This window comes from Typopeltis vanoorti, chromosome 3, assembly GCF_054136105.1.
Source record: "Typopeltis vanoorti isolate ZY-2024b chromosome 3, IOZ_Tvanoo_1.0, whole genome shotgun sequence".
Lineage (NCBI taxonomy): Eukaryota > Metazoa > Arthropoda > Arachnida > Uropygi > Thelyphonidae > Typopeltis > Typopeltis vanoorti.
The window spans coordinates 143818945-143836649 of NC_143551.1; the positions used below are offsets into that span (position 1 = coordinate 143818945).

General features: G+C 37.2%; 1 protein-coding gene across 1 annotated transcript in view; it reads left to right on the forward strand.

Annotated features, from left to right (window-relative positions):
• LOC150108627 (uncharacterized) overlaps positions 1-17705 on the forward strand; it is a 327730-nt gene that overhangs the window by 85295 nt on the left and 224730 nt on the right. Inside the window, exon 3 of the mRNA XM_090390495.1 lies at positions 15835-16050. Within this exon, the coding sequence (XP_090246621.1) occupies positions 15835-16050 (216 nt within the window). The remainder of the gene's footprint in view (positions 1-15834; positions 16051-17705) is intronic.

The following is a 17705-nucleotide window of genomic DNA, read 5'->3' on the forward strand; positions in this document are numbered from 1 at the left end:
AAATTATGCATTAGACCACCACTTTTGCTGTATTAAAACTATCTATATGATGTTGTTCTCTGATGATGTTATAAATAGAATATAGCTTTGATGTAGCTTTTTTTCTTTTTTCATCACTAGAGGTCAGGCTTTATAATAATGGTTGATCAAATCATTGTCACTTTAGCATACTGTTTGAAATGTAAATATAGCTTGTCTTTGTATCACATTTGGAGTATACACATATATATGTGTATACTCCAGATGATTACATTAATATGAAGATCAAAATGTCGGGAAATTAAAGTAATTATTCCTAACACAGTTGTAGCCTCCATAATTTTACTGAAATGAATCCTATTCTTTGCTTCCTATATTTTAAAACCTTACACTTTGTAATGTTAAACTGATATTCCCATTCAGACAGTCTATTTAGGTCCTCAAAGCTATAACAACTACTTCTCATAACTCTTCCCAACTTTGCATCATCTTCAAACAACTATATGTCATCATTTAAGCCCTTTCCAATGTCATTTACATACAGATTTAACAATAGAACATATCCCTGGAGCATTCCACTAGTGACTTTCCTCTTCTAGGATATCACTCCCCCATACACAACCTATTGATACCTATTAGACAGCCATTCTCCAATCCACACATTAATCTACTATCCAACCCCCATCTGTTCCAATATAACTACTAGTTTGTCATGTGGTAATCCATCCAAAACCTTTGAAAAATATAATATTGTATATCAGTGCTTCCCAAACTGTGGGCTGCAGCTCCCTTGGGGGGGGGGGGGGGGGGGCTATGCGTTCACTAACCCCTTGTATATAGGGGGTAGGTATACATGTAGGTTCTTCTGTACTTGAAGATGATGCTGGAGCACGACTACTTAAAGCTCTTTTTATGAAGGACTTCTTATAGCAATTGGATATGAAGGAGGAATTAATATACTGTAATTGTTTTTGTAAAAGTTCTTCTGAAGAACAAAAGGAGTGGGCTCTATGAACTAGTGTTTTTATAGTACCTGCCTTTTGGCTGGAATGGTGATGTGATTCAGCATGGATGTACTGGCCTGTATGAGTCTCTTTCCTATAGACTGTGAATTGTAGATAACCATCTGGTTGGCGAAGAATCAAGAGGTCTAGAAATGCTAACTGCTTATTTACTTCTACTTCTAGGGTGAACTGGATCCTTGGATGAAGTGCATTAATTTTTGAGAGAAACAGTTGTAGTTCTTCTGAGGTGCCCTTCCAATGGCAAAAATGTCATCCACATATCTGAACCAAATGTTAGGTCTAGGTATAAAGTTGTTAAAGATACTTTGTTCGAAATGCTCCATGAAGTAGTTGGCAATAGCAGGAGATATTGAATTACCCATTGCTGTCCCTTTGATTTGTTGGTATAACTGGTTTTTGAAGGAAAAATAACCGGACTTTATTACAAATTCAAATAATTTGAGTTAATTCCGTTATTATAATAGTTAGTAATATGTCTACTCACGGTATTTCCTTACTGAAACTTATATCGAGACTTCACGGAGAGTCTACTTCCAAACGATGTGCCAGATACGGTAAAGTATTAGTTAAGAAGGTGAATTGCATTAACAGAATAATATTCCTAAAGCGATGTAAGTTGGCTCAGGTTATTCCTACCTGCTGTAAACTAAAAGAAGTTTTTAAGTCTCAAAGAGCCCATCGGATTTATTTAAAGGCCAGTAGGTCACTGTTAAATTGTCAGCTACAAGAAGCAAAGAAATCTCTTGCCCTTCTGAACAAAGAAATAATAGATATCAAGAACACTATAGAACCAGTATTAGAGACTGAAAATTTTAACACTGTTTTGCGCATTTCATCAATGTCATAATGCTTCTTGTGATAGATTGAAACGCAATTTTGATTCACTGGTGAGCTGCCCCAAATCTAGCAATACTGTCATTGATGTAGATAGAGTAGTGATCAACGTATCAGGCTGCCCACTGACAGACAGCAAACGTTTTGTGTCAAAAGGGCATAATTTTGCCGTTGCTCCGAATAAAATCCTCATAATAGACTTTTTCCATAGTATAGACAGAGGTATTCGATCCTTACCCTAAAAAATAGCTAACAGAACAAGATTCGAGTGTGCAAAAATTCTTTTTAATGCCAAGCCTCCTCGGCCGAACCTATCGTATGCTGGACAAAAAGCACTGAATTCGCTAAAAAATAACAAGAACCTAATTATTACGAAAGCTGACAAAGGGAAGGCTGTAGTCATCCAAGACAGAAGAGAATATGAGAGAAAAATATCACTGTTACTCTGCGACTATTCGACTTATAGGTCCCTCACTTCAGATCCTACCGGTAGTCAAATAAAAAAGCTTAATGCAATTATAGAAAAAAAAAATATCGATATGGGATGAAGATAAAAAGAAAACACTAAAGACCTCCTTTGGGCAGCCACCAAGATTATATGGTCTTTCAAAAGTACATAAGCCAGGAATTCCATTAAGACCGGTTGTAGACTGTATAGGTTGTCCCACTTACAAAATATCAAAATTTCTGTCAAATTTACTCACTTCTTTGGAGATTATGATTAGTCTCAATGTTGTTTCACTATTTACGAATGTTCCGTTGGTGGACAGCATAGAATTACTACACCAAGAATTTCCTCAAGACATTGTCAAATTATTTGAATTTGTAATAAAGTCCGGTTATTTTTCCTTCAAAAACCAGTTATACCAACAAATCAAAGGGACAGCAATGGGTAATCCAATATCTCCTGCTATTGGATTACCAACTACTTCATGGATCATTTCGAACAGCGTATCTTTAACAACATTACACCCAGACCTAACATTTGGTTCAGATATGTGGATGACATTTTTGCCATTGGAAGGGCACCTCAGAAGAACTACAACTGTTTCTCTCAAAAATTAATGCACTTCATCCAAGGATCCAGTTCACCCTAGAAGTAGAAGTAAATAAGCAGTTAGCATTTCTAGACCTCTTGATTCTTTGCCAACCAGATGGTTATCTACAATTCACAGTCTATAGGAAAGAGACTCATACAGGCCAGTACATCCATGCTGAATCACATCACCATCCCAGCCAAAAGGCAGTTACTATAAAAACACTAGTTTATAGGGCCCACTCCTTTTGTTCTTCAGAAGAACTTTTACAAAAAGAATTACAGTATATTAATTCCTCCTTCATATCCAATGGCTATAAGAAGTCCTTCATAAAAAGAGCTTTAAGTAGTCGTGCTCCAGCATCATCTTCAAGTACAGAAGAACCTACATGTATACCTATCCCCTATATACAAGGGGTTAGTGAACGCATAGCTAAGGTGCTAACACCACTAAATATCTGTGTGGCTTTTCTACCCATCAGAAAAATCTCCACTTTCCTAATGTCTCCAAAGGACAAGCTTCCACATCTCAGCTATCCAGGTGTTTACTAGATTCCCTGCTCGTGTGGATTATCATATTTTGGACAAACAGGAAGATCTGCTCAGGTCCGGTTAGAAGAACACCAGTCATACATCCAGTACCTTGAACCCGAACAGTCTGCAATTGCAGAACATGCCATCAATACCAGACATAGAGTTAAGTGGAACAAGACAAAAGTCATTCACAAAAGTCGGTTCCTAATGGAACGGCTGTACAAAGAAACATGTGAAACATTACTTCACTCCCCTTACCTAAGCAGATCCGATAGTTCACGTCTTTTCCCCTGTGGGAGATAGTACTTTATAAAGCAGCAAATCTTTCCTAACATATAATTGTATACACACATATATATATTAAAAAATATATATATATTATTTTTTATTTTTTTTTATTTATGATAATTGAATAATTAAATTTAAATAAATTTTGTAAATTCAACCTTAGCTACTTAGGTGGCGCTTTGTGAATATAGCAGTTATTGTTTAATTAGCCTTGTACCTGTATTGATGATGCCTGTGATACTCAGGTGAAAATTCTACGAATAAAGAATAATTGACATGAGTTAATTTCGTTTTTATAATAGTTAGTAACTGCTACCATCATTGCCATCCACCACCAACAGAAAATACACACAATTTACAGACAAAATTGTGTGTGAAAATACACACAATTTTGTCTGTAAATTGTGTGTATTTTCATGGCTGATTCACCTGTTGCAGGATGAAAAGTTTAAGTTTCTTGAAGAAAAATCTCTGCTACCTCCATATCTCTTTTTCTTGGAGTTCATAACTACCTTATAGTTTTGCATGCTATGAGGCGGGAGTTAGTACCTCATGATCGCTCCCTCCAGCCAGAAGCTGTGATGATTCCTAATTCACAACTACATCCTGTAAGGCTATAATCGGAAAAAGAGTTAAGTGCATTTTGAAATAAGGAACTGAAAAGCATTCAAACTGTCGTGATCTCTCCATTATCTGATCTTCAGATAATCATGCACTCATCCTTGAATGGGCTAACTTATCATCTGACTATGGAACATAATTATGCATTCAGTTAACAATATCCTCAGCAAATTGATTTCCCAACAAGAGCTTACATCTAATAATAAAGAAAACAATTAGAGTTATGGTTGTTTGAATTTTAAAAATGGACTATGGATTTTTAGTGGTGATGGAGAAAGGGGAAAAAAGTACATATGATAGTCGATAAGCATTTATTTACAAATTTATAATTTCTGAAAAATATCAGTCTGCCTAAATATTCATCACAGCACATCTGTGTTTTTTGTAGTTCTCATTATTTCAGCAGGGCTGTCATTTAATACAGACTACTGCATCAACTGTGACTGGATAATACATGCTGTGTTTCTTCATATTTCTGGTTTAGCAGATCATTCAGCCACTCCACAAACAAAAATTTAAAAGTTGAAAAGACTTGGGTAACCAATTTTGCAGTCTAGTGTGGCTGATTCACCAGCATCAATAAACAATCGTTTAGATTTAGATTTGCACTGTATGGGATCTTTCTTCCATTGCAACAATATGTGTGTTGCCAAAGGTACATCACTAACCACAGTGACAATTCATGCAGAAATCATAATGTCGAGATCAGTTGAGACTGATCTCAACCCTATTAAACATCTGTGGGATGAACTGGAGCATTAGGTGAAGTCAAGAGGCATCCATCCCACAACATCCGAGGACCTCATCATGCTTACACGAAGAATGGTCCAAAATTCCCATTGATCACTATCGTATGTTTATGAAAAGTATGCTCTGTAGAATTGCTGCAGCCATGGAAGTGAAAGGAGGTCCTACATCTTATTAAGGTGAGTGCAATGGCTTTTCACACAGACATGATTTCATGCATGCCAAAGTTGGATAGCTGAAGAGTGACAGTCAGCTTATAGCTAAGGTTCCACAATTCTTCTCTTCAGCTCATTGTAGCATCTAAAAATGATTTGTTCCAGATCACTGGATGAATGATAGAATCTTCATTGATAGGGTGAGCAAATTGAAGAACAGCATTAGTTAGTGTGCTGGTTCTAGTTCAGGTGATGTGTTTCATGTTCTTCCATACACAACTCAAAGGATTTCTCTGACCAAAATAAATCACATTGCAGATACACCAAAGATGATAAACTCCTGGATACTTTAAGCTGTCATGCTTTGGTTTAGGTGTACTAAGTAAAGAACAGAGGTTGGATAGAACAGTAAAAGAAGAGCAGATTTTAAATTTCTTGAGAATTTTAACTAACTTTGGTGAAACAGAGCTGATATAGGGTAGAAATATGAAGTTATTTACATCCGTACTATCTTCAATACAGTGAGCAGGTGGATTACGAACACTCTGTTTAGAATAACCATTTTCCTGTGTAGTTCTTTGATCTCTTCACTGAGGAGGGAATGACCACATTTGCCAAATGTAGAAATGATGCCAAGCTTTTGGGTCAGATAATGATGAGATTGCACATGAAGGTATCTGCTGGTCTGTGTGGGTTTTCTATAAATAGAGATCTTCAGTTTTTCTGGACACAAGTGAGTTTGACATCCAGGAACTGGAGAGAGCCGTTAACTCCAATTCTGAGGTAAATTTATTCTTGAGTGTTGATTATTGAGATGAATCAGGAACTCCTTTATTAAGAGTATCCTTTTTTTCAACATTCGAAAGATGGTAACTGGATTTGTTAATAATATCTTATCAGGGGAGAACTAAAATTTAAATCTGAATGATTTTTGCTAAATTTGGATTTGAATTATTTTAACTTTAAATCTTCAAATTTTTCTAATTAATATAGCTTTGTCAGTGTTCTGAACATTAGATGCTTGTGAATTGATTGTATCTTTAATATGCTGCAAAGTATTTGTATCTAAAATTTGTTCAATAGCAGAAGATAAAGAGGCTTTAACCACGCTACCGGCCAAGACGTCTATAGACGTCAAGTTTATAATGTATGCGAAGTGCATATTAAAATTATAATATCATTAATTAAATTAAATTAAAGGGATATTAGATCCCACATTGTTTTTAAAACCGAATAAGAAACTCAAAGATTGGAATCAGAAAGTTTCATGCCGAATATAGTATAAAAAACTATAAAAGTATCGGTGAATACTAGCGTGAGCTAAATGCAAGTAGTCCTAGAACGTAGTACAAACATGGACAAACTCGTTGCAAAGGTGGGGAAATGAAGCCTGTTGGCTCTTTATATTTAAATAATATCATATATTACGTTGAAATATATGATGGATACGAAGCATACGATCATGCGTATTTTAATCCATAATGGCTGGTGAGGTGGTTAAGGGAATACAAATGTGCTAAATGTGTTCTTTTAGCCCTTTTTTGTTTTGATGGTTTCACTTATGGAAATAATTTAGGAACAAGATCATGGAATCTACAATGTTTGAGAAATGCCTAACCTGTTGATGTTTAGTCCAGCTCTCTTGTAAAGTCTTGTAAATCTCTGATGCTTTTATAGGTTGCCTTGTTCCTTACTTGGTACACTTAAAATCAAAATATGACAGCCTAAAGTATCCAGGAGTTCGTTGTCTTTGATGTAACTGCAGTGTGCTCTATTTTGGTTGACGGAGAAATCCATTGAGTTATGGGTGAAAAGGCATGTGAGAGACACATCACCTATGGCAGAACTAGAACTAGCACACTAAATTGTTTAATTGCATCAAAATAATTGTACATTTAAGCATGGTTCTTCCAAGAAAAGCATACAAAACAGGTTTGCTGTTAACTTAAAAAATGAAAAGTATTTTATTAATTATGTATGTTTTAAATGTCTATTTTGTTTTTTGGAATAAAACTATTAAACTTTAAAAATAGTTTTTAGTCTGTGAATGTTGATGAGATTAATGATTATTTTAAACAATGTTTGTAATATTTTTATCCAGCTGTCTTATTCCTTCTGAGCTGTAGTATACACTCATATTTATCACTTGAATGAACCTTCTTAAAAATTGGGCGTTTTTTATATTGTCGTAAAACTGTGTGCAGGTGAGTCAATGATAAGGTGTTATTCTTGACCTAAGCATAGGATCTGGTGTCTTCACCAAAACTGTTTTGCCACATTTCAATGTAAGAGATGCATCTCTTATAAAAGGCAATAACTTCTTGCATGAAAACTGTACCATTAATCTGTCCCTCATCTTCAAGTGATTGTAATAGTTTTTTGACTCCCTGTGGCAAAAATCTACTTTCTAGCCTTTCCTGAATATTTGTTCTCAGTTTTTCAAGCTCAATGGTCACTTCAGTTGCAGTTGCCTTCGTTGTCTCCATAGCCAAAATGGTTTCATTGAAGAGATGGAGTTGTCCATGCACAAACCACAGGTACATTTCTTCACACTCAGTGTTGAAAAAATTACTTCACTGGATGTTCTAGTGAGCAGAAGTAAGACTTCAGACCTTCAAACATATGAATAAATCGTTCAATTCTTATCCCTCCTCTGGGAGGAGGGATTCTTATCCCTCCTCCCAGAGGAGGGATAAGAATCTTGTATTTCCATGTTTTAGTAATTTCCTGTATTTCACTTGCGCAAAGTCACAAAAATCTTTCAGCTGAGATACGCGAACAGTATAAATGTAAAAATACTTGTACACTTTAACGATCAAAGCTTCAATGTCTATTGGAAGAACATCTACTGCAGTTTGTAGACAACTGTGGACAATATGTGCCCCACAGCCAACACCAGCAATGTTTCTCCCCAAGTCTTTCTTCAAATGTGCGAAAACATTATTTTTCACCTTGGCATTTTACACCTCCAAAGTTAGTGTTGCAAATTATCGCCACAGAATCCGACAATTTTAGTAGACAGTTTGTGTTTCTTAATGACAGCATTAAGTGATTCCGTCACTATTTCCGATGTCTCACCAGGGAGTGTTTCACGTCCAGAAGTTTAACCTTTATTCCATATTCAGGCATGAAGTACCTCACAATGACTGGCAGAAATTTAATTTCTTTCCTGTTTGATATGTCTGTCGTAATTGTGACAAAATTACATTTCTCTAAGTCCTCGTAGATTTCATCAGTTACCATGGGTCCAATTACGTTCAAGACAATAGCCTCACATTTTGTTCTGGCAAGTGCAAATTTTGGTTCAAAAAAGTTTTGAAATCAGTTTAGAAGAACAATCAGAGATTCTGAAACTTACATCATGTGAAAACGGAATAGAATGCGAATGTTGCTTCTTTAGCTGCGATTGCTAGGTTTCTTTCTGCAGGATCACTGTTTTTGAAATACGTAGATAATGAAGAACAACCTGCTGCTGCTAACAAACCAGCTTTATGCTTAGCACTTTTCAAGTGGTCTTTATGTCTGATCATGCGGTACAGAGAAAACTGAGACACAATGATTGCATCACACCCGATCAACTTCGTCAGAATATCTCTTGAGAAAAGGAAGGCCCTTTTGTATTTGTAGGTCATCGGTGAACTTACAATTCCTTTTAAGCATGAGAGGGGATAGGAACAAAGCAGAATTATAACATAAACTATAGCAATTGAATCACTACTAGAATGATGAACAGCATTGTAAACATGCATGATGCTATATCATGTACACGTGATTTGCATGCCTGTATAGATTCTGCATGCACACAGTTTCATAGTTAGTAGTGGTCTAGCCACAATTGAAGTGGCCTTGATGCAGATCGATTACACATATTCTAGAGTTTAGCGCAGCATCATTATTTTTATAAACTTATTTGCTTTTCTATTTTACTTCCTCCCACTCATAATGTACAATAGTAATAATATGTAATATGTTTTCCCAGGACAATTCGCAAATCGGCTGGGACACCTGGACAGGACCTTCAAATCGGGACGTATGGTCAGCCTATTTTTAGACACTATGATTAGCTGGAGAGAAGAATTGTGGAATCAATAGAAATTGTACTCAGTCTGGTACATCTTAATACTAACCTTCGCTATAACCTATTTGTTGGTCACTCTTCAGCTATCCAGCATTGCCATTCAGCAAGATCATGTCTGCATGAATGTGCCCAACAATACTTGGATCCAAAATGCTTTCAAATGTCAGCGATACATTTACAAGTTAATTTATAACTGTTTGTTTTTTCTTTTAATGTATAATTTTATAACTAATAATTAAGGAATTGACAGCGTACACTAGAAATATAATTAAAACAACTTTAATAAATACTTTCCGTTATTTCGGCAACGTCACGTTGCCATCTTCTTGGGAACTTAAAATAAAGAACAGGTGCATGCAAGTAGTACTACATAACAGCAAATGAGAAACGAAGCGAGGAAAGCTACCGTTTTCCTAAAGTCCTGATGGTGCCCCCTGGCGGGCTATATTGATAGTTATTGGTCTTTGAGCTGAAGTTCTTCTGATATATGTTTCCCAAATTTGGGGCAATCTTATGCACCCAAATTTGTGAGGTTTATCATGTTCCTAAGGGCTGAGGCTGATTCCATGAATAGTCTTTCATATTTGAACTTGCTGCGGTGTATTACTGTGGCTTTCTTCCACCTTATTCTGTGGTGGATATCCAGAGAGCATGGTCTGCAAGCTCAGAGTGGCTGTACTGGTGAAATCGGATGTAGTCCTTGTGTTCTGATTCTGATATTTGCTGTCCTTCCTGTATGGTCAAAGTAAGACAATTTACAGCTGCAAGGGACCTAGTATACACCAGGTAGGTCTAGGGGAAGTGGTTGGTGTTTAGTGGAGCGGATAAAGGATGCCAATTTTCTATATGGTCTGTAACAGGCGGTTAAGTCATGTTTTTTTAGGATTTTGTTGATTTTTTCCGAGGTGCCTCGGATGTAGGGGATGGTGATGATTTAGAGTAATCTTTTTTGTGAAGGGGGAAAGGTGGGTTGTGGATAACTGGTTTAAGTATTTTTGGATTTTTTTTTTTTTTTTGTGTGGGGGGGGGTAGCCATTGGCTGAGAAAGTGTTAAGGATGTGATTTAGTTCAGTGGTTATAGCTTTATCATTTGAACAGATAAGTTTTGTCCTGTTGTATAGTGTCTTAATAACTCCATATTGTTGTTGGGGGGGGGGGGGGGGGGGGATTGTTGGTGAGTGTATCTGCCTGTATAGGTGGGTTTTCTATAAACTGAGGAAAACCAATGTTCCATCAGGTTGGCGGGGTGACTAGTGTGTCTAGGAAGGGGGAGGCTATTGTTTTTCTCTTTTTCCAGGGTGAACTTGATTCTGGGGTGTTGGTTGTTTAAGTGTGTTAAGAAGGAGAGGAGTGTATCCAGGCCATGTGGCCAAATAGCTAACACATCATCAACGTAGCGAAGCCATATGGTAGGTTTTTGTGGCGCTGAATTTAAGGCTTTCTCTTTAAAAGTCTTCAAATAAAGAAGTTGGCCAAGGGTGGGGAAAGTGGTGAACGTTTGGCTGTCCCCTCTATCTGTTTGTAGAATTTTTCCTGCCAAACGAAATAGCGGAGTTCATTGTGAACTGAAATAGGGCTGAGATATCGGGAGGAAATTTAGCTAGGATTAGCTCTAAGGTTTCTTTGAGGGGGGACATTTGTGAATAAGGAGGAGACGTCAGAACTGACCATTATGTTGGAGTGTAAGGTTTTCTGTACTGGCTTTGAAGTGGGCTGAGCTTTTTATGTGATGGTGTATTGCCAGTATAGTGTGAGAGTGCTTTGGCTAAATACTTAGCTAGTTTCTAAGTGGGATAATCAATGCCATCCACTATGGGACGTAATGAGACATTTTCTTTGTGTATTTTTGGGAGCCCATATATACGGGGGGGGGGTCTAGAGTTATATGGTTTTAATCTGTTAGTAATCTCCACAGGCCGAGAAGTAACCTTCTTGAGGAGTCTGTGGAGTTTTCTAATTTGTGAGTTGGTGGGACTGTATTCAATGGGGATGTAAGTAGCTCGATCTAATAGTAAAGCTTTACGCTTACCTGTGTAGTTATTATGATCGAGTATCACAGTGCCATTCCCCTTATCCGCTTTGGTGATAACTATTTCTTTGTTTTTCTTCAATTCTTGTAGTGACTTGTATTCACTAATGGATATGTTGGTTTTTGGTGGTTTTGCTTTTGTGAGAACACAGGCTACATCCAATCTAATATCGTTGGCGATGTGGTTTGGAAGGTGGCGAATCCTGCGTTCAGTCTGGATCATGAATTCCTCGGCCGGTAATTTCCTAGGAGCAATGGCGAAGTTGTGACCACGTGACAGAGCGTTGAGTGCTTCAGGCTTCAAGATAACTGACGAAAGGTTAACTACAGTGTTGGTTTGTAGTTTTTCTTTGGACGTCTAGTTCTTTTTTAGTTTATCAAATTTATTGATATGTCGACTCCATATTCGATCGAATTCTTTATTTGCTGCACTACACGAGACGTCATGTAGAATTGACCAAAGTTCGTGATTAAGCGTATTTGAAAGCCCATCCTCTAGTGCTAAAATAGCTCTGTTTATGTCGGCTAGGGAACCCCGTGTAGCGGTAATTTCCTCCCGAAGTAAGTCTGGCTCGCTCGTTGTAGATACAGAGAGCTTTCTGTGAAACGAAACGGTGCTTAAATTTTACACAATTTGGGATTACCTGGTTATCCTGGCAGCATTTTAGGAATGTCAGGCGATTCAGTTGTCTGGATATCTTCAGCTTCAGTTTCCCATAATAATGGCAGGCCTTGCATGCGAAGGAATCTCCGTGAATGATCGTAATTCTTGTTGAAAGGCTTATATGCTGGTTAAAACATGATAACTAATAATTAAAGAATTGACAGCATACACTAGAAATATAAATTAAAACAACTTTAATAAATACTTTCCGATATTTCGGCAACGTCACGTTGCATCTTCTTGGGAACTTAAAATAAAGAACAGGTGGACGCAAGGACTACATAACAGCAAATCAGAAACAAAGCGAGGAAGCTACGTTTTCCTGAAGTCCTGATGGTGCCCCCTGGTGGACTGTATGGGTAGTTATTGGCCTTTGGGCTGAAGTTCTTCTGATATACGTTTCCCAAATTTGGGGCAGTCTTATGCACCCAAATTTGTTGAGGTTTGGCATGTTCCTAAGGGCTGAGGCTAATTCCATGAGTAGTCTTTCATATTTGAACTTGCTGTGGTGTATTACTGTGGCTTTCTTCCACCTTATTGTGTGGCGGGTATCCAGAGCATGGTCTGCAAGCCCAGAGTGGCTGTACTGGTGAAATCGGATGTAGTCCTTGTGTTCTGAGATTCTGATATTTGCTGTCCTGCCTAAAGGCAGGACAGCAAATATCAGAATCTGACTTTAGGGAAAACGGTAGCTTCCTCGCAAATGTCCCCCTCAAAGAAACCTTAGAGCTAATGCTAGCTAAATTTCCTCCCGATATCTCAGCCCTATTCAGTTCACAATGAACTCGGGCTATTTCGTTTAGCAGGAATAATTCTACAAACAGATAGAGGGTTCAGCCGTGGGTTCACCACTTTCTCCATCCTTGGCCAACTTCTTTATGGAGACTTTTGAAGCCTTAAACTCAGCCCCACAAAAAACCTACCATATGGCTTCGCTACGTTGATGATGTGTTAGCTATTTGGCCACATGGCCTGGATACACTCCTCTCCTTCTTAACACACTTAAACAACCAACACGCCCAGAATCAAGTTCACCCTGCAAAAAGAGAAAAACAATAGCCTCCCCTTCCTAGACACACTAGTCACCCCGCCAACCTGATGGAACCTTGGTTTTCTCAGTTTATAGAAAACCCACCCATACAGGCAGATACATTCACCACAATCCCACCACTCCCCCCCCCCCCCTCACAACAATATGGAGTTATTAAGACACTATACAACAGGACAAAACTTATCTGTTCAAATGATCCAGCCCTAACCACTGAACTAAATCACATCCTTAACACTTTCTCAGCCAATGGCTACCCCCCCCCCCCAAAAAAAAATCCAAAAAATACTTAAACCAGTTATCCACAACCCCCCCCCCCCTTCACAAAACGATTACTCTAATCCATCACCATACCCTACATCCGAGGCACCTCGAATAAACCAACAAAATCCCTAAAAGAACATGACTTAACCGCCTGTTACAGACCATATAGAAAATTGGCATCCCTTATCCGCTCCACTAAACACCAACCACTTCCCTAGACCTACCTGGTGTATACTAGGTCCCTTGCAGCTGTAAATTGCCCTACTTTGACCAAACAGGAAGGACAGCAAATATCAGAATCAGAACACAAGGACTACATCCGATTTCACCATTACAGCCACTCTGAGCTTGCAGACCATGTTCTGGATACCCACCACAGAATAAGGTGGAAGAAAGCTACAGTAATACACCGCAGCAAGTTCAAATATGAAAGACTATTCATGGAATCAGCCTCAGCCCTTAGAAACATGCCAAATCTCAACAAATTTGGGTGCATAAGACGGCCCCATATTTGGGAAATATATATCAGAAGAACTTCAGCCCAAAGGCCAATAACTACCAATATAGCTCGCCAGGGGGCACCATCAGGACTTAGGAAAAACAGTAGCTTCCTCGCTTCGTTTCTCATTTGCTGTTATGTTCTTGCGTGCACCTGTTCTTTATTTTAACTTCCCAAGAAGATGGCAACGTGACGTTGCCGAAATATTGGAAAGTATTTATTAAAGTTGTTTTAATTTATATTTCTAGTGTATGCTGTCAATTCCTTAATTATTAGTTATCATGTTTAACCAGCGTATAAGTCTTTCAACAAGAATGTATATTTTTTGTATTTCTCTTTTCATGTTATGCACCCGATGAAGTCTTCTAGGAACATTAAACTAGTTGTGCATTCATATAATAAATAGTTTTTTTTACCTATTTTGGCATCTCTCAGCTTCTGGTCATTAAATTTCTTCAGTTATGTGTGTGTTTATATATATATATTTCAGGTCATCCCAAAAGTAATGTCGTTTTTAGCATCAAGGTTTGATAGGATATAAAAGATAAATCACTTGCTAATTTAATCAAGTATATATTCTCCATTTGAATCAGTAACACTCTTCCAATGTTGTGAAAGCTTCATAATGCCATTTCTATAGAATTTGGGAGGTTTGGAGGTAAAGAAGTCACATAGGCTCAATTTCAGTGCATTTAATGTATCGTATTGTTTTTCATTTATTGCAAACTTTGAAATAAGTACTAATCTGAAAGTGCAAGATCAGGAGAAGATGGAGGATGTAGAAGCTTTTCCCAGCCGAGTTCCTCAGTCTTAATATGGATGATTCTTGCACTATGAAGGCATGTGTTATCATGGTGAAAAACAATAACACCCTTTCTATTGGCCAGAGAATACCTCTTTTCTTTCAGATTTTTGAATCGATTGATTTGTTCACAGTATACTTCAGCTGTGATTGTTTGGTTTTCTTGCAAGTGTTCAAAGTGTATAATTCCAGCTGTCCCACCAAATGCTTAGCGAAACCTTCTGAGGGTAAGGTCTTGTTTTGGCTGAGGTTTAGCCTGTTCCCCTGAATGAACCCACTGCCTTCGGCACTTAATGTTCTTGTAACGTATCCACTTTTCATCACTGGTGACTACATGACAAAAACGGAGATTGAATCTCTCTAGAATGAAGAGCAGTGCAGATGTTTACTTTCTCTCTTTGATTGTTGTTTGTCAATTTGCGAGGAACCCACTTGCCAAGCTTAGACACTATTCCAAGTTCTTGCAAATGGAGGGATGGTCAATGATGATGAATTAAGATCTTTTGCTACTTCTTCAACAGTTTTACTCTAACTCTTCAACAGTTGCATTGGCAATTTTTGCAATAGAGATTTTCAGCATATCATTATTGAGAGAGAGAGAGAGAGACAGGGTACCCAGAGCGAGGGGAGTCTTTCAAGCTAAATTCCTTTTGTTGAAATTTTTGAAACTATTGCTGGCACTTACACACATACAAAACATTGTCAGCATACACTTCTAGCACATTTTTTTACAGTGTTAGCAGCATTGTTGCCTTTGATGTACCTAGCTCTTCAGTGACTTTCATAGTAATAATGGGTTATCTAAACAATAACTTATGTATGGTGTTCTTGCAAGGTGGAATTCCTTAGAATGAGGCCACCTCAGCTTGGCAGTACTTATAAAGCTTTAAAAATTCATAGACAAGTTGAGACACATTTCAATAAATAGTACAGTATAAGAAACGACGTTACTTTTGGAATGACCTGATATATACACACGAGGGGAAGGCTGGAACAAAAAACACCTAGAACAAAAGTGATATTAAAGCAACTGATATAACCACAAGAAAGAACAATCTTAAAACCCTTTAACCCATGTTTCATCAAATTATAATAATTTGTTCTTTTTCTTTCAGGATATATAAGAAGACAAAATTAATTTTTGTTCTAGGTGTTTATCAGAACTTTCCAGCTCCCTCCCTTTGTGTGTGTGTTTTGAATTAATATTTTTATTTGCATTATTTCTTTTCAGATTACTGTGATTCCATCTTCAGTAAAAGATCTTCATCATTTAGCAGAATTCTATCTTTATGGTAACAAACTATCTACTTTACCACCAGAGATTGGATGTTTGATTAACCTTAGGATATTGGCATTAAATGAAAATTCTCTGACAAGTTTACCTGACACTTTAGTTAATCTAAATAAGCTTAAGGTTTTGGATCTGAGGCATAATAAGCTCAGTGAGGTTAGTTCATTAAGGTGATCCTACTTTACATATATTTTAAGTTTTTATTTTCAAGTTAGCAGTGTTTTATTATTTTTGAAGTTTTGGAAACTGCACAGTGCTTAAGAGAATGAATATGACATTTTTATAATAAATTTAGTTTAATCCTTTATCCAAGTGTAAGCAAACAAAGTTTGTGCCTGAAAATATCTTCAGGACTGAGGTAAGGTAGTGCAACACCAGGCAACTCCTAGCAAAGGTGGACCAAGCTCTCATCACTCCTTGTCTCAGTATCTCCCATAATGCAAAGCACATCTTTTTGTGGGCATGTATACTGCTATGCATTAAGGAAAGGGCTACTACCCAGATCGGTTTCAACCTTTATTGAGGTCTTGTCAGTGGGAGGCAGACCCAAACGTGGAGATGCTAAGACAGAAGCAACCTCAGTCCTGAAGATATTTTCAGACTTGAAAATAACTACAGACCCATCTGCCTGAAAATAGGCAGATGGGTCTGTAGTTACTGATGTCTTCTTTATTACCTTTTTTATGCAGAATTATGGTCTTTGATGTTTTCCATTCAGTAGGTACTTTCCTTAATTGTATATATCGGGTAAACCTTTCTGCTAGAGCTTTAAATAGAATTTGTCCACTCATTTTTAATTCATCAGATTTTATACCGTCAATTCCTGGTGATTGGTCAGTTTTCATATGGTGGATAGCCATTTTTACTTCTTCAGGTAGGACAGATGGTATTTCCAAATTTTCATCTGGTACTGGAGCTGTGATTACTTGTTTAGATGAGTAAAGGTTCTCATAAAACGATTTTACTATTTTTTCCATTTCACCTCCCTCTGTTCATGTGTCTGTTTCCTTGATTGTCTGTGAAGGCTCATGGTAGTGGTTGCATTAGATTTATTTCTTTTTCTACTTTTTTTAGGCTACTGTGGAGCCTAGCTGCTTCTGCCAATTTTGTTGTTCTGTATATGTTATAGTCGTCTTTGATATTCTGCCTCAGTAGTTTACAAATAATTTTGTATTCTAGACGGTCTTTTCCTGTATCTTTCAGTATTCTTCTTTTCTTCAATAGTTCTATTGTTCTTGCTGATAGGCATTCCCTGGTCTTAGGAGGAAGTTCATACGAGGTTTTTTTCTTTGCAGTTCATTAATTGATTGTTAAAGATTGTTAAATCTTTGTCGATGTCATTTTTTTTTATTTCCAGTTGGTTTCTTCCACATTTTTTCTAAATTCTTCTGGGTTTATCTGTTTTAAGCGTTTTTTATGGTTGGACTGTGTTTATGTATTTTGAGGATGGCTCTTATTGGATGGTGGTCTGAATGAATGTCGCAGTAGGTTTTCCCAATGACTTCAACATTTTTTATTATTCTTTTGCAATCTGTTAGGATGAAATCAATTTCATTTCTTGTCTCTCCATTTGGAGATTGCCAAGTCCATCTTTTTCCATTTTTCTTTTTAAAGAAACTTCATAATGTACAGCCTTTCTGCTTCTACAAATTCTGCCAGGAGTTAACCTCGTTCATTTCTTTCCCCTTTCCCCCACAGTCCAATGTATTTTTCTTCAATAAATCCTGTACCAATCTTTGTGTTGAAATCTCCACACACTATTGTGTATGTTGTTTTTTACTGTAATGTTTCTCGTAGGTGTTCATAGAAAT